General features: G+C 53.2%; 1 protein-coding gene across 1 annotated transcript; it reads left to right on the forward strand.

The window, feature by feature from the left end:
- The first annotated feature begins 2,990 nt into the window (after positions 1-2,990).
- On the forward strand, positions 2,991-24,080 carry AMN (amnion associated transmembrane protein). Its single transcript, XM_066552458.1, has 12 exons — positions 2,991-3,078; positions 5,061-5,179; positions 5,293-5,337; positions 14,571-14,658; positions 16,122-16,357; positions 17,866-18,003; positions 18,083-18,191; positions 19,228-19,310; positions 20,161-20,347; positions 21,100-21,274; positions 23,447-23,549; positions 23,804-24,080. The coding sequence occupies exons 1-12, from the start codon at positions 3,036-3,038 to the stop codon at positions 23,897-23,899; spliced, it is 1,422 nt and encodes a 473-aa protein (XP_066408555.1). The 5' UTR covers positions 2,991-3,035; the 3' UTR covers positions 23,900-24,080.
- The last annotated feature ends 772 nt before the right edge of the window (positions 24,081-24,852 follow it).

The following is a 24,852-nucleotide window of genomic DNA, read 5'->3' on the forward strand; positions in this document are numbered from 1 at the left end:
CCAGGTAGCTCTGAGATCAAATGTGATCCCCTCCAGTGACTCCTCCTGCTTTGCTGCCCTGAGGGTAAGGGGACTGTGTGGCTGCTGGAGGCCTGTAAGCTGGGTGAATTCCTCTTGCTGAATTGGTGTGGAGCTCCAGAGAGGGATTTAACTCCACAGACTGACTGTATATTCAGCTTCAGCTCCTGACCAGCCCTGAAATGAGGCCATGCCTCTCCCAGCAGCACACACAGCTCCTCTGCCACCAGAGATTGGCAGTATAGATGGTGCTGTTGCACTCAAGACTTTTTCTTAAATGAAAGGAAATGTCACGTGGATATTTTCTCTGGTTGATGCTAGGGGCTGCCTGCTTTAAGGGCAGCCATGAGATAGAAAACAGCTAGAGGGGCTGTCACCTGCCAGGCCATTTCTACTCATTTATTTAAGATTAGCTTCGTGTTCAAACCTTCAGCAGTGCTGCACTGTGCCAAGGAGACTGGCAAACATTGTGTGCCTGGGTACAGCCCAGCTCCCAAAGGGGGTGGCTTCAGCACGGGGGGTTTGGAGCCAGCTTTTGGCACACCTCTGCCTTCTCCCCTCTCTCTGTTTGAGGCCATGGCACGTAATACAGTTACCACAGAGTAATTTTCCCACGCACTTAATGACTTTCTGGGGATGATGCCATTGCTGCTTAGAGGGCTGCAGGAAGCATGTGCTGTGGTGGGCAGCACCTTGGGGCCTGGTGCCCACAGCATCACTGCTTTGTGCTCAGCCCTGAGCTCCCTTTCCAGATGCAAACTGCTGGGTCTGAGTGCTCATGCTAGGGAAAGTCCCTTGTGTTGCATGATACAAATTTAAGCAGTGAGGGGAGATGCAGTTGTACAACAGGGAAATTGTGGGAGGTGCTGGATGTCCCTGAAGGGCTTTAGGAGGTGGCTCTGCTGGGTCTCTAAGCAGAGCAGTGTTTTTGGCTTTGATGCCCATTTATATATCAGTGCTGAGAAGGTCAAGCATCCACTGAGCGCTGTTTCCCCTCTGTGCTGGTGATGTTCTTGCCCCACCCCAGGGGCATTGTGGGCAGCCAGCACAGGGGAGCAGAAGGATGGGCAGGCAGCAAAGAGTGAAATGTGCTGCTCTCTGCATTAGGGCAGCTGCTTTAATTTTGGGGGACTGATTTCTCCTTCCTTTCAACTTTGTTTCACTCTCCCTGTAACCACCTGACCCAAACCTTGCTCCTGTGCAGCCTTCTGTTGTGCTGTCTGGTCCTGAGCTCAGCAGCATCTTGGGACAGTAGCAACAACAAAATCTGGGATGGAGAGGAGCAAGCTGCAGCCCTGGGGAGAGACCCACAGTAAGGGCTGGATTATTCTGACTGGGTTATTCAGCAATGCTGCAGTGAGCCTCTGGCCCCAGTAATAAGTTTTGCTGGAATTTCTGTCATTCCTCTACCCTGCCCTGTCCTACCCTAATGCTGGAGCAGGGACTGTCCATCCTTGAGCAGGGTTTCACAGGCAGATTGGGGATTTCTGACCTCTGCCTGCTTGCCAGATGAGTTCCAGCTCATTTAAAATCAAGTATCAACTTTGGTGGCACAAGCAGCACTGAGAAGCAGCAGCTGCAGAGTACAAAAAGTAAAATGAAGGGTGTGGAGCACATCCCAGTGGGTTTCAGGGGCTGTGGCACCGCTCTCTGCACAGGGTCCCATGAGCAGTTTCTCCCATCCTGGCTGTGCTGCAGGATGCTGCGGCCACAGACAAGCATGCACTTGCCCTCTGCTCACTGCAGTCCTTTCTCCAAGCTCTAATTGCCAAGTATCCATGATTTATAATTTTTCCTCCCTCTATTAAAATACAGGACATCTCACTGCAGCCAGCATTCACCCTGAGAGTCCCCTAGGAGAGATTTGTGAGTGGTAATTAGAGTGCAGGAGCCTTTAACCTCGAGGACATCTCTCAGCATTGAGCTCCCTGTGTAGAAAGTGCTGACTGTGTTTTGGCCGATACCCAAGCTTAGAGCTGCAGCTCTAAGGAGCTTTCTCTCCTGGCACCTCAGTCTGTCTGCTAAGTTGGAAGCTAGGAAGCAGGGGGAGCATGAATGGTGGGATGGGGATGGTTTGCTTCCCACTCCTGCACTCCTAAATCCTTGCTGATGTCAGGTGAGAGCTTCTTGTGGTCTGTGTCCCTTCCACTGCATGACCCTTCCAAGAACTTCTCCAGTCTCCTGCTGGCCTCTAGTTTTGGTCTCTAAGACTGGCCCCTGCATTCACCAATCTTCTACCCTTGCCATGCTGGTACCAGTGTCAGCTGAAGGGCAGCTGAGCCCCACAGCTCTCTCCTTGGCATCAGCCTCTGCCACCATCCCTGCTCTCCCCCCTCCCTGTTCTGCTCCTAACACACCCTTGGTAAAGACCTGGGCCTGGGCCGGCATGCAGCGCTGTTCCATGCTGTGGCAGAGGACAGGGATGTTGCAGTCCCCCCTCCTGCTGCATCCCCATGCACCGGTGCCGCTGCCAGCAGCCGCCACACCAGCAGCGTGGGGCTGTGCTGGCGCTGCCGACTAATGATCAAATCAGCTGGTGGCCAAAGTACAATTACGAGTCGTGGCTGGGAGCTGCTCCCTTCCAAGAGAGCTAATTGAAAATACACGTAGGCCATTATTAGTAATTAGGAGGTAGCTGCTGTTCGGCAGGGGACAGTGGCGTGGGATGTGCATGCAGTGTGTTCACCCCGACACCTTCCAGCTGGACTTGGATGGGTGGGGGGAGTGTGGGGCGAGGTCTGGTGAGCCAAGCTGGGGGAGCCCCGCTCCTGCCTCCCCAGCTGCTTCCTCGGTGGTTGTCTTAGATTCCCAACGGGTCTCAAGGAAACCGGGAGACTGGGAACGGAGCTGAGCTTCTGGGACAGAGCAAGGGTGGGGTTCGTGCTGGGGGAAGCCAGCCTCCCATTGTGGTGAACTGCCTGCTCCCTGCAGCCTCCCCGGGCTGAGCCCATCACGTGCCCGGGAAGGTGCAAGGTCCAGCGGGGCAGGGATCGCGGAGTCGAGGGCTGGCAGCCGGAATGAAGCGCCTGCTCTCCCTGCTGGGCATCCTGCAGCTCCTGGGTGAGTACGGCCAGGGCCCGGCCGCCGTGGCGAGCAGCGGTGACCGCTGGGCGAGCTTCGCCTGTGCTCCAGCAGCCCTGGAGCAGAGCTGCGGGCTCTGTCACTCCCAGCGTAGCTGACAGGCGGACGGGAGAAGGCATTTCCAGCCGGACACGGGGAAGGCAGGCAGGCACCGAGGCTGGGACAGCCGTGCGGAGCCTGCTGAGCCTCTCATTTGAAGTCAGCAGCGCTGCGCTGCAGGACACGCTCCCTGTTGAATATGCATGTAGCTTTGGTGTTCAAGGACTGCGCTTCCCGGGAGACAGGGCCGATTAAATAGCACACTGATACTTCCAGGGCTGGGGAGGGTGCAGGAATGCAGGGGGCAAAGTGATTAACCTGCGGCCTGGGGAGCCGTGTCCAGGGTGGGCCCGCTGTGAGCCCGCTCGGCCTCCGGGCCGTGAGGCTTTGTGCCGTGGGGCGGGCCGAGCTTTTCGGCTGCAGCTCCGGCTTCTCCATTGCCCACCTTCCTGGCGGCAGGGACACGAGGGAACCGCAGCAAGGACGGAGCTATTTGCCATTGCTGTCTGGGGGGCTTTTTTTCCTTCTTAAGCTCTTTTCTGCTCGGAGCTAGGAAGGTGTTTATGCCCACAACACTGCGAGCAGCTGTTTGGCTGCAGTTCTTACCGCCGGTAATGTTTTTTTCCCTCTCGGAGGGAAAACACGGCACGGGTGTGTTCGCTCTGCCTCAGGGCTGCCTCAGGCACCCGCAGCCCGGCGTGAGGCAGGGGAGCCCCTCCGCGGTCGCACCTGGGCTCCAGGACTTTCATTCTGGTTAAAAATACATCGTTTCCTGTTCACCTGGAGACGGCTACTACAGCCAGCGGTCTCGGCAGAGCCCCTGGCAGAGTAAAACAGCGCAAATTGCACCTCAAGGTGATCCCTGTGTGCTGATAGAGCCTCTGCAGGCACATCGCACCCATCGCTCGGAGGAGCCGGGCCCGGGCTTTGTGCAGCGCTGCAGTCACTGAGAGCCCCTCCCGTCCCGGGCTGGACCCGCGTTCCTTCTGCAGTGCCCCAGCCCTTCCACCACGGGCTTTCTACATACTGTGTAATTTTGTGGGTCCTTCTCCTACAGAAAAGATGATCCATTAAAATTACAAAAGTAGGGGTTTTTTTTGGTAATTTTCTGTGTCTCATACTCACTTGCCTGAAGCCATTGAATTCAGGCTTCTGGAGATTCATTCATCTTCAGCTGAACATGCATCCCCCAGCCAAGCCTGGGCAATGTCAGGTTGGAGGCTGCTCTGCTGTGCTTGTGCAAACAGAGAGGTCAGAGTGAAACCCCCATCTGCCACGTCTTGTCCCTGCCCAGCAGGCTCATCTCTGTGGGGCCCCAAGAGCCGGACTGCCACTGTCCCAGGAAACCCCAAGGGGAAGAACCCTGTTTCCCAACATGTTTATGTCTCAGGCTGAAGTACATCACTGAATCCTCCCTCTCCAGCTCCAAACACATGAAACCAGCCTGTACTTGTGCTACATGTCCCACAGCAAATGCCCTTTCTTCTCTTGCCCTGTCTTAGTGGTATCACAGCTCTGCATGCCCACTCTGTACCTTCTGGAAAACAAAGCCTGAAGAATCTTTACTTGTTTAATTAGTCTGAGTGACAGCTGAACCCCCTGCAAGGATTACTTAACTACCAGGTGTATGTTATTCTTACCTTTTGCCTGCAGGACACTTCCCTGCCTTCTGTCTGCTTGCTGAGTGTTTGTCCCTTGCTTCTCTTACTGTCTGGGTGGCTAAAACCATCACCCAACCAAAAAAAATCCCCCCTGTAGAGAAAGACTGTGACTGCTCAGCTGGAACAGCACAGGAGCTGCTCTTGGGTAGAAAATCCCCAAATCTGACCTATAAATGCCAAGCCATCCTAAAGCACATCCCAGATCAGGCTCCTAGTGCCTCTCATGGACTGGGTTAAACTGGTTTTTCTGTTCCCTCCCAGCTGCCACCGCTGCCGTGTACAAGCAGTGGATCCCCAACACCAATTTTGAAACCGCCTCCAACTGGGATAAAGGCAGAGTCCCCTGTGCCAGGGATGTGGTTCACTTTGAGAAGGACAAGGTATAGACATTTAAAATTTATTTTATTTTTGTTTTCACAAAACACCATCAGGCATTGCAAAAGCCCCTTTACCTGCCAGGGCAAAGCACACTTTATTCTTGCTTTTCTTACAGGTTGTCTCAGTCTTCGTTGGGTCTCCCCACGCGCTGACAGACATGGTAAGGCATGGAGGGCATAGGTGCACGAGGGTGGGCGAGGGCAGGGCCAGCCCTGGAGCTCTGCCTGCTGGCACATTCCCTTGTCCCCCTCTCCACAGAATCCTAAAATGGTTTGGCTTGGAAGGGACCTTAAAGGTGATCAGTCCCAACCCCCTGCCATGGGCAGGGACATCTTCCAGCAGGCCAGGTTGCTCAAAGTCCTGTCCAACCCAGCCCTGAACACTTCCAGGGATGGGGCATCCACAGCTTCTCTGGGCAACCTGTGCCAGTGTCTCATCACCCTCACAGTAAAGAATTTCTTCCTAATATCTAATGTCCTACTGTCCTCTGTCAGTTTAAAGTCATTCCATGGACTTTGACACTTTCCTCCATGGTTCAGCCAGACCAAGAATGTCTCAGCTGGGGAAAGGAACAGGAGTCCTACAGTAGCCTGGGTTTCTCTGCACCATGGAACCAGAAAGCCCATTTCTGCTTGTTTTGGTTGATTGGTTTTGTTTTGTTGCTTGTTTGTTTGCTTGTTGTTTGTTTGTTTTTATTTGGGGGAATGAGAGTACAGCAAAATCCAATTTCATTTTAAACAAATTGATTTTTTCTTCTCAAAGGAGGGATAAAACCCCCTCTATGTGATGGAGAGCTTAGCAGTATTTGGCTGAGGAGCACCAACCCACAGCATTGCTGACAGAGCAGCCCTGGGCAGAAGCTAAGTGAAGCTGACATCAAAATATCTTGAAATGAAAACAGACTGTTCTGGGAAATCCCAAAATGTTGCTTGAGAAATTTTCTTCAAGTGCCATTGGCTTTTGTATTTTTCTGTGGTATGATCAGTTTTGCTGTGGCAGGATGGGCAGGATGCTGAAATGTGTGTATTGAGTGATATAAGATTGGAGGGGGCTCAACTCAGAGGGGGGTTCTGAACAACCTGGTTTTGCCCCACATGAGGAACTCTGCCCCAGAGCAGGCTGACAGGCAGCCATGGAAACATGGGCTCTCAATCTCTTGGAGATTGAGAGGGTATTGAGAGGCTTGGAGGGTAAAATTTAACAGGGAGGAATTAAAGGGAAAAGCAAACTCATTGTCCCACCCTGCCAGTGGGGGATGGGTCACCAGTGAGCCCTCTCTCAGTGCTGGGACAGGAAGAGATGGGCTGGATCCTGTTTGGAAAACCTCCTCCTCCAGACCTGATGAGTTTGTGGATGAGATTCCTCTCTTGGTTTTAGGGCAGCTTTGCTTTTTTATTGGCCATTAAATTTGAAGAAGCCCTTGAAATTTATGTGGTGTAATTTGTTCAGGCTGTCTATGCCACTAATAGTTTTGATGCTTTGATAACGCCATGTGCCACATTTAATCCCTCTACAAATATTTGGAAAAGATACTTTATTTATATGGCATTTTAAATATGAATTTTTGAAGGAAAGAATGTACTGGGGAAATACGTACAAATATAACGTAATAAATGATGTGGAATTTACCCAGAGAAGAAAAGAGCAAAATACCACTCCAGTAGATTTTATTTTACTTACAGATGAATGTATAATATTTCTAAAGTACTTTCATCAGAGGCCTGCAAAGTGCATAATTGCAGAGCAGCGTCAGTCATTACTGCTGAGCCTCCTGCAGCCAAGCTGGAGAGCAGAGCTGAGCAGCCTGGGGGCAGGGAGATCCACACAACCTTTGCACAACACAAACCAGCATCCATAGCCCTGCCCCCTGCTCGGGAGGATGGCTCCTACTGCAGCTGAGGGGTGGGTCAGGGTGCCCCAGTGACCCCTGGCTCATCCCTGTCAAAGGATCCAGAGTGCTGGCAGGAGCCCCTGGGGACCCTCTGCTGCCTTGGGGTTTCTCTGGGCCCCTGCTGCTGGCAGGCAGCTGCACAGGCTCCAGGGTGACAGTGAATTTTGTGCAGATGGGGAGGACTGCTAGGGGGATCCATGAGGGGATGCAGCATCACGTGGGCTGTGAGGGCACCATTCCCCTCCTGCACTGAATTGCACTGCAGGTGAGCAGCCAGCCCTGCCTATAACCTGTACTGCAGCTCACACCTTCTTTCTGAGCATCACTGCCCCAGCCATTCCTTGTGAACTGTCCCAGCATGTCTCTTAGTGAGGTAGTTAATATTTCTTTGTAATTTCAGCTCAGGCACTTCCCTCCTGTTCACTGCCATGCTCTGCTGTCACCAGGTGACACAGAGACTGCCAAGGTTAGGGATGAAAAAGGAATGAAACCCACCGCCTGAGCCAGGCTGCCACTCATGCAAATGGCATGAAATTTGGCAACCAGCTGGTTAGAAAATGAATTGGTCATGAGGATTTTTGTGGGGAGGCTGGGCTGCACCTGTTCAGCTGCCAGCCACACGCGCTGGAGCATTAATCACTTAAATCAGCAAGAATACATTAGGCTTTAGAGTCACCATGGAGATGCTATACAGCCTTTGGCCAAAAAAAAAAAAAACCCAGAATGTTGTTTGCTATAGTACCATAGAAGGAAATTCATGGCTGAGGAGGGATTAGGCTCTCAGTGACTTTCATGAAGATAAGTGCCTGCTGTGGCACGTGTAGGAGAGGATGCTTGGTGCTGGTGGTGGAGGAACAGCATGAGATCTCCCATCCCAACTCCTCAGTTGAGTGTAGTGCCAGGCAGTCCTCGTGTGTCACCATCACTCCTCTCCTGGACATTTATGTGAAAGCTCACTTCTGTATGGTGAGCTCTCCAGCTCCCCTCCCCATCCCTCCCATGTGGGCACCAGCCAAGTGCTGGGAGATGCTTTCCTGGGAGGAGGCTGTTGGGGTGCAGAGCCTGTCTCCCTGCTCAGAGCCCACCCACTGAGCACCCAGCTCAGCAGTTATTTGAAGTTTCAAATGAATCCCTAATTCAGTCACACATTAAATCCAAATCCAGCTTAAAGCGTAAATGGCTTTGATGCACAACCGTTGTGATTAGGCTGGATTTTCTATGGTGTTTAGCTGCCTAAAGATGCAGATCAGTATTTAGCCAGCTTTTGGAGGTGCCTGAGACTAAATGTGCAGAAAAGATGGAAATGGAGGTGATGATGCCTGGCATGGGTGCTCCAGGGTAAGGCAGAATTTGGCTTTGTTTGTCTCCTGATGGGGGAAAAAGACTCCTGAGAGGGAGTGGACCCTCTGGCTATGTCTGTGCTTCCAAAGGGAGCCAGGCCAGGGCATGGCTGCACCAGTGAGCCTGGTGTTTGCCCCAGTAACAGCAGCCCTGGTGCAGTTTGTGCCTGAGCTGGCCAGCACTGACATGTGGGCCAGGGATGGATGCTGCTGCTTCTATTTTCAGGGTGGCAGGAGTCGGGTTTATTCACATGGGCAGAGCAGCCTTGCTCGGCCCCAGGGTCAGGACACTGGCTGGGGTTACTCAGCAGCCCTCACGTCACCTTTCCAGCTCTGCCCCATCCCCGAGCTCTGCTGTGGGGTGGCATCTGTCCATACCCCCTCCCTGCCTGCCCCACGAGGGGCTGCAAGGCTGGGCAAGGGTTTGGAGTGGCACTGGGGTCTGACCAGGGCCACCTCCCCCAGCCTTATATTTTTAGCTGCCTAATTGTGAGAGCAGAATGTACTCGGCTTTGCTGCAGGATGCTCCCGCTCGGTTCCTGGCAGAGATTGATCTCGAAATGCCAATTGCTCTCCAGGGGCACCGGCTCTAATGAATTGCCACAGTTCGCGCTAGTCCCAGGCACCGGTGCTCCCTCCCCCACCTCTTCCCAGATAGACAGCGGGGTAATGAGACAACCAGAAAAGGGATTATTTTTCCTTCCCCTAAGATGAAGATAAAAAATTTCAGGGGAGTGTGTACCAGCACATAATTCCAAGATGGAATCCTGCAGTCTTTTCTGTGTCAGCGTTTACAATGAAGGTGCATGCAGGAAAGGAGTTTGGTAAAGCAGCCATTTACACTCATCTCTCTGAGTCTATTTGCTCATTTCAGGCTGGTTTCCAGCAGGAGGAGTTACTAAAGTCTGATGAGCAGGGCAGCTTGCCAGCATCCTGGGCTGTAGCGGATGCTGGAGCCTGTCTAGCTGGGAAGCTGCTCCATGGACCGTCTGCCATCCCTTCTCTGCTGGGCACAGCCCCTCTGCCCACACCTCAAGCCTCTTCCTGGCTTTCTCTGACCTTGTCTGTAGAGGAAAGTTCAGGAAAAGGAGCGTAGCTAATCTGAAATAGATTTGGCAAATGGCTTTAAGCCTCTCTTGTGTCTTCTGCATCCAGAGCTCAATGTCTTCAGCTACCCAAGGGGCTTCCCATGTCCCTGTGACACCTGATTTTTGTACACTGTTGGGACCTGTTTGGCTAGAAGTCTGTACTGGCCATCTGCAATGAAGTTAATGGGATTTTTGGGTCTGTTGTTTATCTTCCCATGGCTTTCACTGGGCCCTGTGGGGTGGTTTGGCAGGAGCTGTACTAGGCAGCACCTGTGTGGCGTGGCCAGGAGCTGTGGCTTCTCTGTAGGGACAGGCAGGACCGTGATGTGTTGGGAACCTGATGTGTCAGGCCACCCCTGTGCCAGGGGATGTGGTGGCAAGGTCAGGTTGGGCAGGTGCTGTGGGGAGCCTGTGTGCTGAAACACAACCTGAAACGTGATGAGCAGACTCAGCAGGGGAGCCGGCTCTGGCGTTAATGACAGCGCGGCTGTGCTGCTGCTGCTGGGCAGGGAGAGCAGCCAAGCACCTCGTTAGCTTGCAGGGGATGACGCTGAAATGATGATATCCCCTGGCACGCCGCTCCTGTGCCTGTGCTCCTGCCTGCTCTGGGTCAGAAGCAGAGGGGTGAGCTATTTCTGGGGTCAGAGCAGGGCTGTGGGCATCCCCCACCACTGCTGGTGGGGCCCATGGACAGCAGCACCAGCCGCTGTGCCCCAGGCATGCTGCACCAGCCTGCACGAGCATGGGGATACAGGCTGCAGTTCTGGCCTGGTTTCCTTGGGAAGGTAAAGCCCCATTCCTCATGGGACCGTGTGCCTGGGCAGGGAGGTCTTTGGGCAGCATGGTGCTACTTCAGCACCAGGTGACTCTCACACAGAGGTCTTGAGGTGGCAGGAGGTCATCCTGCCTTGCTGGGGACCTGGACGAGCTGCTGTGAGATCGAGGGCTGTGGCAGGAACAGGCTGGCTCTGGCAGCAAACTGGGGGTGTGGGGTGGCCTGTGTGGCTGAGGGGAAGGACACTGTCCTGAGGGAGCAGGTGAACGCTTCACCTGGACCAGAAGGTGAATAAATGAAACCTCAGTAATGAACCCAAGAAATGCTGGGCTGCAAGTGAGCCCCTGGCAATGCTCCAGAGTTATCTGAGGGATTCACCTGTGGGTGATCCTGGCCCTGTGCCTTTTTGGGGTGTCAGCCAACAGCTGGATATCACCCAGGCACCAGCTGTGCAGAGACCCCCAGCCCCAGCAGACACTGGGAAAATCCCCGCTGTTCTCACCTGTGGGCAGAATGGGCCGGGCCTGCCCATCTGCTGCCCCGGCTGCCTGCTGCTGCCACCGCCCCAGCAAGGCTGTACTGGGAAAGATGAAATGGAAAAGATTTCCATTGTGCATTATTGTTTCTGGTGGGTTACAACAGTCTGTGTTGGAGCCATAGCCCACCTGCATCCTATCCCAGTGATGTTTTTCAGTGGAGGGCCAGCAGCACCAGGGCCAGAGCTGCTCCTGGGCTGGGTGCCAGGCAAGGGGATGTAGCTGGGGGCTGATGGCGGCTGACCTGCCTGCTGATGCAGCCGTGGGTGCAGCACTGTGGAGCTCAGTGTGCCCAGGCAGTCTTAGTGTTGAGTGATGGGGATGGTGGCACCATCTCATCCAAGCAAGGAATTCAAATGCATTGCTGTTGCAAATAAAAGCAAGGCTGGGGGAAGACCTGGCTGCAGTCACAAGTGTTGTTCACCCAGGTTAAAGCACAAGTGCTGCATTTTTCTGATGATGGTGGCATGCCAGTCACAGTGCTCCTGTCAGTCATCTCAGCCTGATGCTTGTGACTCAAGGATGTGCCAGAGGCTGGTTCCAATCAGAGGCCACCTGATTGGAAAGCCATCTCTCAGGACTTTGCTATTTTTTATTTCACATTTTTGAGGTTAGTTTCTTTTTCACTTATGCATTGGAGGAGTAGATTCCTTCTGGTAGTGCAATGCTGGGGCTGGTCCAAGAGCCACATGGGGTGTTTCCTCTTTTTTTTTTTTTTCCTTGACTTTGATAAGAAAAATGATGACTGTGTTTTGGTTGCCATTACATTTGATAATGATAACTGAGGAGATAAGTGATTTACCTGTATCAGGGATGGAAAATGACTAATGGGACTCTAAACACTCACTGTATTAATGGCCCTGGAGTACATGTTGGCAGGAGGAAGGGAAAGCAGATGAAACTTCCAGCTTTTTGGCTTTGGTCCACTGGTACCTGTCATTGCTCAGTTCAAAATGTACTTGGAAAGTGGCCCAACCTGTATGCAATTTCCATACTAAATTCCCAAAGGTAGAAAACCACTGCCCAACCAGAATGTCTATTTGTCCTCTGCAGTGAGCTGAGATGCTTAACTTATGTTAGGAAAAAAGAAAGGGCAAATTATTTACAAAGATCCACTGGATGATGGAGACTCTCCTGAAATGCTGCCCAGTGGTGAGAATCTCAGGCAGGGCTGGTGGTGGATGTGCAGCACAGCTGCCTCAGTGGGCAGGGAGCCATAGCTGCAGGGCCCAGCCCGACATTCCTGTGACTAAGCAGAAGTACAGAGCTCTTCCTGAGCTTGATGTTTGTGGAGATGAGGTGACTGTCCCGTCTTGCATCGTGTTGTGTTGCCTTTTAATTCCAGGGCTGGTGCTTGCAGTGTTTGGGTAATCCCAGGGTGTGAAGGGTCATGGTGTGTGCTCACTCTCATTTCCCTGCTACACTGACACCCACATGAGCAGCTTTTTGGAAGGCCAGCCAGCCTGGGATTTTGGCCTCAGCGGTGGAGGGCGATCTCCTGTGGTGGCTGGAGAGGCTGCATCTTGTCCAGAGAGCTCAGAGGCCAATGTCTCCGGAGCACAGGCGCTGCAGGCATGGGGCAGATTTGGCATGAGGCAGATTTGGCATGAGACATTTCTCCCAGCTCTCCTCTTGAGTAGAACTGGTGCTGTGTCCTGCTGGCCCACCCAGACCTGCTTGCCCTCCCAAGCACATGCGGATGCTCAGAGCTGACTGCCATGAAGAGCTGGTACCCTGTGCTGGTGAAAGGATCTGCTGCATCTCATCCAAAGCCCCAGGCTGAGCAGCTCAGATGGCCCCAGCAGCCAGCTGGCCACCCTTCCTGCCTGGCCCTGCTGTGCACAGCTGGCTGCAGGGGCCAGCCTGCAAACCAGGCAAGAGACAGCGCCCAGGGGCTGCAATGGCCCAGCCAGCCTGGAAGAAAGGACTGGGCTGGCAGTGCTGCTGGCACTGGCCTGAGCATGGGTGGCAGCTGACTGTCCCATGGCCCGCTCCTGCCTGAGCTCACAGGAAGACAAGCCAGGGCACTTGAACTGAAGTACAGCATTTTGTGGTTGAAGCTGGTAGCATTGCCCTCACTCAGCTGAATGCAGGCCAAGTCCTGAGCCTCCAAACAGACATGTTTTGATGGCTTTTTCATCTGCAGCTAAAGGACATGATGCCTTTTGTATCCTGGCAGACCTGTCAGCCTTTTTCAGTGCTTTGGTATTGGACAAATTTCCTTACTCAAAAGTAATAGAAATTCAGAGAACCTGATGGCAGGACACAAGCTGTGGTCTGATGGAGCAGTGTCCATAGGCAGAGGCCTCTTCCTGGCTGGGGGGAGAGTCCACACCCTTGGCAACCTCAGTTATTCCCAGTGTCCTCCCCTCTGCCCAATGTATGGCATTGCTGGGTCCGCAGCAGATGGTGCAGAGGAGCACTGTGGGACTTGTCTTGGTGACAGCCACCCTCTGCTCTCTATCCTGGCTTCTCATGCCCCAAGAGAGGGGCACCAGGGCTAAGGCCTTCAAAGCAGTGCACCAACAAGGCACTAAACTTCTTAACAGGTGCTCACCTACAGTTTGGGGGTAATGAGCTTTTTGCCTTGCCACCTCCCCCATCCCTTCCCCATGGTGGCCTCTGAGTGGGACTGAATTTCCTCAGGCAGGACTGCCCAGGGACAGAGAGCTGTCATGGCCACTGTGCAGCAGTCAGTCATTAGTCTTGCTTTCTCTAACCTACATACATATTTAAAGACCAGTTAAGTAGATGAAACCTTAAAATCCCATTTAACTTTTTCTGCCTGAGCACAGGTCCCTGTATGTTGGCATAACTCAGTCCTGGAGGGCTTTCAGCTGCTGTTGGGAGTGACGCTAAAACACCGGATAGACCAAATTAGAGAAGGATGCCTTGAGCATCACTGACTCTAAAATATTGGAAGAAACCATGACTTTCCCTCTGCAATTTCTAAATATAAAATAAGATGGGCTGGGCTGAATAACCCGTTTGCTGTGGGTGAGTTGCCTGAGTTGATCATTTGTCAGGGCCTGTCCCAGAGTTAGCAGTGCTGGCTGGTGACCAGGTGGCCACAGTTTTTTGCTGGAAAGGTTCCCATGGCAGAGCTGTGCCTGTTGAGGTTCATCAATGGGTGGGCCCTGCAGGCTGAAGCCAGGTCAGTGCTGTGACCCTGACAACCAGCTGGTGATGTCCTGCCCAACAAGAAGAGAGTCTGGCTATGGCAGGCTGCTCCAAATGCCACTGTGCATTTCCCTTAGCTTGTGCTCAGTGTAAATTCAGTACCTGACACTGTACCAAGCATAGCCTGGGCTCCTGATTTATATTTTGTGGGGCAAGCACAGCCCCTGGAGGTGGGAACCCATTAAGTGAGGGGGCCTCTGGCACTTGCAGAGTAGGGTTGGGATTTTCTTGGTGTACCAGCCATGCATAAATCCATTCCTGAGCTGCTGCAAGTGTGTATGAGAGGAAGAAGAAACTGTCAAAGAGCTTATTTTGCTTTTTCATGTTCTTGCTCCTCTGAATGCTTTTCTGTGTTATGGAGGATAACATCACACTGCCTCTCCCCATTGCAGGATCCCCATCCATCAAACCAGGAGCTGGTACTTTTCCAAGTACATGGGGCACAGTAAGGGTAGCTCCTGATAACTGTAAAGTGCCTTGGAGACTGTGAGTGTAATAGGCAGCCTAACAATTAGCAGTGTTATTTGGTAGCAAGCCTGGGTGGCTGGCAGCAGGACAGTAACACTCTGCATCCTTCATCTAGTACCTGCCCCTGAACGGAGAGTTCCTGCTGGCAGCTGGTGCAGCCTTCACAGCTTTCGATGGCAGCTGGGATCCAGGCTGTGACTCAGGTATTTTGTGCCCAAACCAGGCACCCATCAGGCTGTGATGAGTCATGTAAATTCAGCCCAAATACCTCTACAAAGGTCCTGCCTCAGGGCAAAGTGAATCACTCCTCTTCAATACTTACCTTTTCTTTGATGACCTCCCTCACATCAGATCGTTTTTTCCTCCTAGATCACCTGTCTTCTTAAAAGGTAATTATAGTAGGGAAGCCTTTGAAGTTGTAGCAGAGAGGCAAATATTGTTTGTATTTTCCCCTGCCTATTAAGCATGTAGCCACATCAAAGCCCTTATTTTCTCTGCCATGGTGTTTCTAAAGAAAACCAGTTAGGAGTTACACACTGGTGATCCAAACCATGGCCACCACAACAAGCTGGCCTTTGGCCCCACACACGCATCCTCCCCTCCCCCAGCCCATGGCTGAGACAGCAGCTTTGTGTCATTGCTACCTGCTTTTATCTGAAAGCTATTTTCTAGGGAGGTGTATTTTGGGTGCTTGAGAATTGCCCCATGCTTTCAGTGGCTAGTAACTTCTTAGTTCCTCTGCAAGGGAAGGAAGTATTCAAGCAGAGCATCTGTGCCTGCACTCTGAATGGGGAAAAAAAAAAAGAGAAAAAAGAGAGAAAAAGTCTAAATCAGTCTCCCCAGAGGAAGGATTGTATCTTAAGACTGTCTGGAGCCACTCTGAAAGCCTTCATCCCTATATTTTTTTTTTGTTTTGGGGCTCTTTGCCCCTCAGCAGGGATGCTCTAGCATCTGTGCTTGGCACTGGGCTTTTCCTGCTGACCATGCACTGCTCCCCTGAAATCAGCTACCGTTTCTGGGACAGCTTTCACAAATGGACTTCTCTAAAGCATGATTTCAAAATGAATGCAAATAATTCAGTCACTAAGTACCTGCATGCTGGCTGAATTGGTTCAGCTGCCGGGAAGGGAGAGAAGGAATCAGGGCACTGCATGATAAGACTAACCAGCAGGGAAATGGTTAATGGTTAAATAATTGATAGTTAAATTGAGCACTGGCTTTGGGGTTACCTGCTGCAGGGAATAGGGCCTGTCACATTTCTGCAGACTGCCAGGCTTCTGGGAAACTGGGACATGAATTATCATACCCATTTTTATCAGATTTAGCTGTTACTCAGCATTCAGGCAGATGTTTTCCTCCTTAACATCCTCCTTAAGGATGAGCTTTTAAAAACGGGGAAAAAATACCCTGTGGGATCTGGGCCTGGAAGCCTGCAGGCAGATGTGGGGTTTGGGCTGAGACCCCAGCCCTGAGTGCTGGGAAGCTTAGCCAAGCTCTGGGAAATGCCTGCAGTGGGTGCCCATGAGGGGGATGCCAGGGCCAGCCCTCGGCTCCCTGCCCACAGGGTGAGATCCTTCACTTCAGGTGAAGGTTTTACCAACCCAGATGCATCTGCTGGGGCTTTGGGATTTGGGGTCATGCCCAGCCTTTTCTCTCCCTTTTCCAGGTGGAACAGCGAGGTTTGCTGACGCTGAGCACCGCTCGTGGTTCGACCCCACGCTGTGGCGGGATGTCCTCCCCAGCGGGGAGCTCAGGCCCGGCGGGCCCATCTTCTCGGTGCATGAGGAGCGCGTCCCGTGCCGCCACGATGATGTTATCTTCCAGCCCGAAACCTCCTTCCGGGTAAACACCGACTCAGCGCAGCCCGTGATTCACCTCCGCAGCATCTCTGTCATGGGCCAGGTGAGGCGGGGAGGGAAGAGAAACTGGCTCGACACCTTCTCAGCACAGCCCCGAGAGGGGGAGCAGCGCTGCACAGGGAGATGGGGCACACCCGCAGGGCTGCAGCTTCATGAGCTGCTGCTGCTGCTGCTGCCGCTGCTGTGGATGGCCTCCATGGCTTTTTGCATCAACCAGTTTGTTATCGGCTCCCTCCCCGCAGTATGGGAGTGCAGGCTGTCTCACTATGAATGTTTAAAAAAGGGCCAATATGCACGGGTCAAACCATCAGCACATGGCAGCTTCTGTGGCTCCCAGGGGTCTCTCCCTTCCCAGGCACGTGTCTGCAGCCGTGCTGCTCAGGGACCCTCTGGGGACACTTCCCTCCTGCCCCCGACCTTAACATGGCCTGTGGCCCAGTGATCATCTCCCACCTTTGCTTCAGCACTGCTCTTTAATTGATTGGAGGGATAATTATAGAAGCGCTGGCAGCCTGCTGTGCCTCAGCCTGGGAATCAGGCTCCCCACGAGCCCTGTCCCTCCTGGTCGGAGGAGCAGAAGATCACAGGCGCTGCAGTGGTAAACACAGGCTCCTTCCAGGAGTGGGAGATGCGGCAGGCGTTTCATAAGTTATTTATTATTTCTGCTGCTGTGCTGGCTGGGATCTGCCATTTCGGGGCCAGGCATTAGGTAGCTGCTTTTTGAGTAATAGACTCAGTCGGTGCCCAGGCAGGTGCAGGCGAGTCTGAACAAGGCAGCGCCCCAGTGGAACTCACCCCAGGCCCACATAGCCCCAGGGATGCAGAGGTGGATGCTCTTGGGTGCTCAGAGTGATGCTGATCCTGCTGATCCTTCAGACTACCCCACAGCACATCATCCCACCCAGGGACCACTGCTGGCTGTTCCTCAGGGCTGGGGCTGATGCTGAGCGATGAGATGGAAGGAGAAGGTGCTTTTTATGAACTGACCTTATGAGCTTCTCTATCCCTTTGTAGCCAGCCTAATCTGTGCTCTGTGATGACTATTTTCACCCCAGGGCCTGAGAAATCTACCTGCTGTGCCAGAGCATGGAGACACTTCCTGTGGAAGAGAGTGGGTGAGGGAATCACCGGTGACTTGGCAGGATGAGGCTGGTTAGTCCAGCTCAGCCTTTGCTAATGCCAAGCACATAGAAATTCTTCCCCAGATAGAAGGAAAACAGCTCAGACCCAGCCCCCTTCCTCCCAGTAGTGAAAAGCTGGTAACTTGAATTCTCTGAGCTGGCAGAAAGATGGAAAGCAAAAAAAGAAAAGGCCCAGCCATCTCATTGTCATTGTTTTTGGTTTGAGAGAGTTTTTCTGTTGGTCCAAGGGAAAAGATGGAATGGGTGCTTTGGCAAGGTTTTCCTGCTGCATCACTGCCTGCAGTGGGACTCCCCAATGATGGCCTTCAGATGTGACACCAGGTGTCCCAGCAGCATGGCTGGGTGCCTGGGGCCAGCACTGGGACCTATCCTGGGATACTCACCTGCTTTGCTGCTCTTCCCTGCACAGGAGCTGAACACCCCATCATCCTGGGCTGGGTACCTGGGGGGGGCCTCTGCCCCGCTGCAGTTTCATGGCAATGGCACTCTCCAGGTGACAGGCACTGGCTGTCCTGATAAGTCTGGCTGTGCCTGTGGGAACACCCTGGTGAGTCTTCCCTTTCCCGTTTTGGGGGCTCCAGTGCAGTTTGTGGGGCAAGGACTGACGCTGCCCTGCTCTCCTTTAGGATGGCCCTCGCATCTGTGCAGCCCTGCTCAGGGCACCAGGGAGGCAGTGCCCAGAGCCAGCGTGCCAGAGCCCTCTGCAGCCCCTTGGCCACTGTTGTGGGCTCTGTGGTGAGTGGGGAACATGGCCCTATTCCTCCTTCCTGCTATGCCAGCTGCCCCATCCTGCTTCCTCTGGCTCCATGGGGGAAAGTTGGGTGCAGGGGGTGCTTGCTGCTGGTTGTAAGCTGGAGTTTTGCTGTATGACTGCTGCCAAGGGTCCCATCTGTGGGTCCCATGTGCAGATCCCATTGTGCCACCTTCCAGCACGTCTCTCTGAAGAGCTCCTGGCTTTTGGGAGCTTGTTCTCAGTAGCAGCCCTTTGTCCCTGCTTCTGGTTTATCCTGTCAGGATGTCACAGCTCGTCAAGCTAATAGGGCTCTGCTGAGTTTATGCAGCTGAAAACACAGAGGAAATGCAACCTTTTCCACTGTAATGTCAGCTTCCCAACAGCCAACTTGTTTAATTTCATTTAAAATAAAAGCATGCAGATTGACAGTGTTCTCTCTGGCATGGGTGCTCCTCCATTAATCTGCATGAAATGTTGCTAGGGGCAATTTTTCATGCACAACTGTACCTGGATACTTGGCATCCAATATTTGGTATGTCATACCAAATTCATTAAAATGGCACCATATGTTTCTCCAACGTGCTCCTAAAAGCATAAGCCCTTACAGTCTTTAGGACAATTTAAAATTTCAGCAGATGCTTAATTGTATTTTAAGGAAAATATTTGTCTCCATGATTGCAGTGCAGTGGTGTGGGGAGCACAGGTATTCCCTCCTAGCCTTCCCCCCATAGGCAAGGTACTGCTGCCTCATGGCCCCAAAACCAGGGGCATGAAGAGCTTCCCAGAGGGATAAGTATGAGAAAACTTTCCAGGGAAAGCTTCTCTCCTGAATATGCTGGAAAGTCAAAAGCCTTCCATCAAACTCAGCTGACAAAAAGACCAGCAGGGGAGGTTTTTCCCTGAGCCCAGCCAGATCAGTTGCACAGGATACCAGAGGGTCCCCAGTGCCTATTGTGGCAGTCAGAGCTGTGCTGCCATGGCTGCTCTCTGCCCACACGTGGTGAGTTTGATGTCTGTCTGTCTGTTTTCTGGCTGCAGGGGCCACCATTAATCTGGAGTTCACTCCTGATTTTGACCTGCTGAAGTACCAGGACAAATTGGTCCAAGAGTTGCTGAGCCAGGTACTGAGCCTGTCAGATTGGGAGGGGCTAATGAAACCACAAGCCACTGGCCACAGCTGCTGGTGACTTGATGGCTGTGGGACTGTGTGGGGTATGTGGTCCCAGCAGTGCAGGGGTGCAGCTCACTCCCCAGCACCCTGCCAGGCCCACACTCCCTGTGTGACCTCTTGGATGTGCCTGCTTGCTGTGGGAGCTGGGTCCTTGCTCCCCACCACAGCTCCACCATCTGCTGAGCTCAGGGCAGGAAGAGCTGCTGGCTTGCAATGGGGAAGGATGCAGGGGGGCTTGCTGCTCTGGAAAACAGAGGGGAGCAAGGAGCTCAGCACACACAGCTGGGGTGTTGCAAACCTGCAGCAGGGCATTCCCTGGCACTGGCCAGCTCTCAGATGCTCTACAAAGCATTGCTTCATGCTGCTGCTTGTCAGACACAACATGACATCCCTCCTCTTTGCCAGGGGCTGCTGAGGGAGGAGGTGTGCTCTGCATTGCACTGGAGGGTATTGCTCTATTGATCCTGAGCTGAAAGCTGTCTGCCTGCCCTCCTTACAGCCACACGTCTTCATACAGCTTTTAATGGCTGTGATACATGAAATTGCTTTCTCAGCATGCTCTCCTCCATGGGGGCTCATTGTGTGCTGGGTGCTGGTCACAGCCTGGGAGAGGGGACGTACAGGCCTCTCCTTTGGGAAATGCAGTGGCACTGCCGTGACAGGGATGGCAGCTCTGTGGTGGGGCTCACAGGAGGGTTCAGGTGGGCCTTGCAGCTGCACGCATCGTGGCTGTCTGGAGATGTGACTGATGTGTGCCTACCCTCTCCCTGGCTTTACGTGTCTCCTTGTGTTTTGGGAAGCCCAAGTACGCTGGTGTGCAGATGGCCATGTCCAAGGTGCACAGAGCACAGACCTTCCTGGGCATCGTGTCCCGAGGCGCCGCTCCTCTCATCCAGATTGTGCTGATTGATGACAGAGCGGGAGCGCAGGCGGGCACCGCTGCGGAGCAGCTGGCAGCAGACATCATGCAGGACATAGCACAGCACGGTAACCCCCTGTCCTCCTCAGCAGATCCCCTGCAGGGGCACCCAGACCCACTGCTGGCCAGAGCTTTGCATTCCCTGCCCGCAGCCCACATGGCCAGTGGGGTTTGAATGTCTCTAAGGAGGGAGATTTGACAGCATCTCTCCACAGCCTGTCTCCACAACTGACCATCTTTGCAGTAAACCAGTTTTTTATATATAAATACTTAGATAAATATAGGTATTTAAGTGGAATTTACCATATTCAGTATCTGTCTGTTGCCTCTTGCCCTGTCACTGGGAGCTGCTGAGAAGAGGCTGGCTCAGTGCTCCAGCTGTGGCTCACCAGGGCAGGGCAGAGCAAAGTGGAAGGGTCACCTCCCTTGTCCTGCTGGCAGTTCTCCTCCTGCAGCCTGGGATACCGGTGTGCTTCCATGCCATGTCTGACCATGACCAGCTGGGTGCCTGCCAGGGCTCCCAGGTCCCTGTCTGCAGAGCTGCTCTGCAGCCAGAGTGCTGCTTGTGGAGGCAGACAATGGAAGCTGGCAGATGTTGATGGGCACACAGGTCACAGCCAGGGGACGTGGTGGTCATTGTGTGGGTGGCAGACCCACAGGGGCTTGTCCCCATTGAGTCCATCCACCTGTGAATCCCATCCCTATTCCCAGGGAAGGATGATCAGCCAGGCAGGCAGGACCTGACCCAGCTGAAGGCTGCTTCTGCCATGGGTGTGGGGATGTGTTGCCCTGTACAATCCTCATTCCTATTTCTTCCCAGGTGAAGCTCTCGGCATTTCAAGTGGCAAAATGGAAGTGGCCACTGGCAGCACTGCCAGCGGGCAGGTGGGGAGCCACCCAGTGAGCAGGATCACAGCAGGGACAGTCATGGGGCTGCTCTTCAGTCTTCTGTTCCTTGGAGGGATCCTCTTTCTCTACAGAAAGGGAAAGCTGAGGTAGGGATGGGGCTTCTGCCAGCAGCAGATATTCAGGCTGCCTCTGCCTGGGAGCAGCTGCCAGCCCAGGCTGTCCTTCCAGCCTGGCACACAGGGGCACACGGTACTGCTTGGAGCTCCCATGGAGAGGGGCATGCCCTGGCACCCTGCTACCCCCAACATTACTGTCCATAGAACCACAACATGGTTTGGGTTGGAAGGACTCAAAGATCATCCAGTTCCAACCGCCTGCCATAGCCAGTGACACCTTCCACTAAACCAGTTTTCTGAGAGCCCCAGCCAGCCTGGCCTTGAACACTTCCAGCGATGGAGCATCCACAGCTTCTCTGGGCAAACTGTGCCAGAGCCTCACTGCCCTCACAGTAAAGAGTTTGTTCCCAATATCTAATCTAAATGTGCCTTCTGTCGGTTCAAAACCTGTCCTTGCTCCTCGTGGTTTTCTGGAGGTAAGGTGGCTGAAAAGCACTTCTGTACTCTTGAACTGTTGCTTCATTCTCCTCCACAGCCAGGAGGAGCTGCCTCTTGGCAGGGTGCAGTGTGCTTGGGTGGGAGCAGGGCTGTTGCAGCTCAGCTGGAGCTCTGCACAGCCTTGTCATGATTCCTGGTGACATCTGAGCTCTGCACAGCCTAGTCATGGTGCCTGGTGACATCTCCTGAGCTCTGCACAGCCTAGTCATGGTGCCTGGTGACATCTCCTGAGCTCTGCACAGCCTAGTCATGGTGCCTGGTGACATCTCCTGTTCCTTGGCACCATTAGTTTGCAGCCCTGATGGGGAGGGGAGCACTGAACCTGCCAGCAGCTCAATGGAAATGCATCAAAATAATGCAAAACAGTTGTCCCACAGCTTCATAACCATTAAAGGGAGAGAGCATCCAAGAGCAAGTGCAGTTTGCGATGCATTGCTTGTTCACACAGCATGGAGTACTGAGTGCAGGTCCCGGGGGGGGGCTGGAGTGTGCACTTGACTGCACCACAGCTGGGAGCTCGTCAGAAATACCCCTTCTTCATCACCATTTTCCCTCACAGCTTGGGTATGGGGCCTGGCAGTGATTAGGGCATCCCAGCAGTGCCACAGCAAGTGCTCTGGGCACCTACCTCGGCTCCTCCCACATGCACCCACCTTCTTGTGGAGGGTTTTGCAGGGTACCCAGCTGTGAGCAAGTGGGGTTGACTTGACACATTTGAAAACCAGGGGCCAGGAATTGCTTAAAGTTGCATGTGCAAAGTGCATCTGTGTCTGCCAGGGGGTGCTGAGCTCCCTGGTGCTGGGGCTGCTGTGTCACAGGCTCACAAGTCAGGTTATTTGTTCCCTCTTGCCTCCTCCACTGGGATTTTGTCCCTGTGCAGCAGTGGCCCTGGCCAGGAACACTTACCCTGCTGCTTGACACCTGCTGACATGATATTTCCTAGCAGTAAACCCATGCCTTCATTTAATTTCTAAATAAAACTCCCAGACCCATAATTGCTACTTGATGATTTATCTTTCACTGAAGCTTCTTTGGATGCTGGACAGGCCTTTGAAACCAGCTCTGTCAGCAGCAGGAGGGAATTTTGTGTAGCTACAGGAGAGGAGACAGAACTGAACACGAGCCCAGGGCCTGTCCCACTCCTGCTGCAGGCCCCCCTTGTTTCCACCAAAAGGGGCCTGGCAGAGCGTCTCTCAGAGCTCCTGAGGTGATGTGCATGGACCTGCTGCTGAGCCCACCTGCAGCAGGTGCCCAGTGCAGGGGGGTGCTCAGTGACTGGGACCCTTAGGATAAAAGTAATGAAGAAAATAATACAAGTAGTGATGGTGATTAAGATGAAAAAATGATAATATGATAAAAGTAATGATAAAAGTAATTAATACTTGTTGAGATTACAGTGGAAACAGGTGGCAATTCATTTAGGCCACAGGGAAGGAATGGTTGCTCCAAAGTGAAGCCTGTGCTAGAGTTGTCTGCCTCTGCAAACTCCTCCCTCCAGAATGCAGGTCCCAGATCTCCAGGCTGAATGATTTCTGCTGGATACAGCTGCTTTTCCCTGGGAAGGGGTACAAATATCCCATTTCAATAACGGCTTGACATTTTGCCCTTGTATAATTTCCCATCCACCTCTTGAGGATGCTGGGTTTCAGCTGGGGGAGCTGCAGGGCTGAAGGGCTGTGGGTGCTGATGCCCAGCTCTCCCCAGGTTGCCTGCCCTGCGCCCGCAGCACCCCTGGGAGAGGATGGAGGACCCGGCGCCCCCTGCACCAGCCAGTGACAATGGCTTTGACAACCCCGTGTTCAGCGTGGTGAGTCACCCCTTCCAGGGCTGCTTGGGGCCTGGGCAGGAGCTGCTGGCTGCTGTGACACACCTGAAAGCCTCTTGGGGTTACCCTGAGAGGGGCCCTGCTTTCCCCAGGCCAGGAGGGGTTTGTGGGACATCCCTGTTCTCCCTCGGGGCACCAGCCTCTCGGCTGCTGCAGGGACTCAGCCCTGGGTGGGTTTTGTCCAAGGGTTTTGTTCCTCTTCCCCATTGGTTGTTTTTCCTCCCTTGCTGTTGCAGGAGCCTCCAGATGTTGACCTTGGAGAAGTGGCATCCAAAGATCTCCAGGTCTTCTACCTCAACCCTCTGTACGATGCAAGCGAGACAGAGACCTGATGGTGTGGACTCATGCTGGGGGCAGACCCCACTCCCTTGGGGATATCACCACCTCTCCAGCCCTCACAGCCCCTCACAGCCCCTCACATCACTCCTGGTGGGATTTGAGCCAGAAGCAGATCCCACCTGAATAAAAGTGTCTGTGCAGTGAAGGAAACCGTAGCAAACCTTCACTGCTGGGACTCAGTCACATGGACATGGCCTCCCTGGTGTTACTTCTGGGTTTTAAACTGTATTTTGCAGGTGTCAGTTCTTTTTGGATAGTTCAACATTGAGATTTGGGTCTCAGATGGTATCCAGAGAAGTTGGGGTCTAGCTCAGGACCCCATGCTTTAGCCAGCACTGTGCTGGGTTTGCCCCAGGGCACACAGCAAGTTAAAGGAAGCATCCCTGGATGCATGACAGAAATTCAGTGCTCAGACACATTTTAGAATATGACCCAGAGCCTTCAGGACCTGGAAGGTTGTTTTGCTTTCCAGCAACGTGCTCAGTGCTGGGGATCTCTGCTCAGGGTCCCCATTCCTCCTCTCACTCCTGTCCACTGGGTGCTGGTGAGGTGCAGTCCTGATTAAACAATTCTCTCCCCAGGAAGGCTTCTGGAGCTTGCTCCTTCCCTCTGTACCTGGACTGATAGGTAAGAAACCCTCTTAGACCTTTGGGGATTTATTCTGTTATTCCTCGAGGTGAGAAAGTCTTCTCATGGTAGAAGGATAAGGAAATTTGATGCCAGGGTCCCTGGGAGGAACTGAGGGCTGGGGACAGTCACACCACCCCATCTCTGACGAGGATTGGGGCAGTGGCACTGAGGGGCCTCGTTAGCTCTGGCCTGTGTCAAACACCATCATCTGCTCACAATGTCAGGCAGTGCATCTTTATGGAGCAGGGCTGATGGGTGAGGTGGAAATTATGGATATGTATGCAAATGGATGCAAATTTACACTCTACTGAGTATT

Source organism: Molothrus aeneus, chromosome 6 (assembly GCF_037042795.1).
Source record: "Molothrus aeneus isolate 106 chromosome 6, BPBGC_Maene_1.0, whole genome shotgun sequence".
Lineage (NCBI taxonomy): Eukaryota > Metazoa > Chordata > Aves > Passeriformes > Icteridae > Molothrus > Molothrus aeneus.

What these genes read in the sequence shown, in the direction of transcription:
- AMN (XM_066552458.1), top strand. Translation starts at nt 3,036, where the DNA reads ATGAAGCGCCTGCTCTCCCTGCTGGGCATCCTGCAGCTCCTGG. An exon ending in GGGCATCCTGCAGCTCCTGG is followed by an intron (nt 3,079 to 5,060) that starts GTGAGTACGGCC and finishes GTTCCCTCCCAG; the next exon opens with CTGCCACCGCTGCCGTGTAC. An exon ending in TTCACTTTGAGAAGGACAAG is followed by an intron (nt 5,180 to 5,292) that starts GTATAGACATTT and finishes CTTTTCTTACAG; the next exon opens with GTTGTCTCAGTCTTCGTTGG.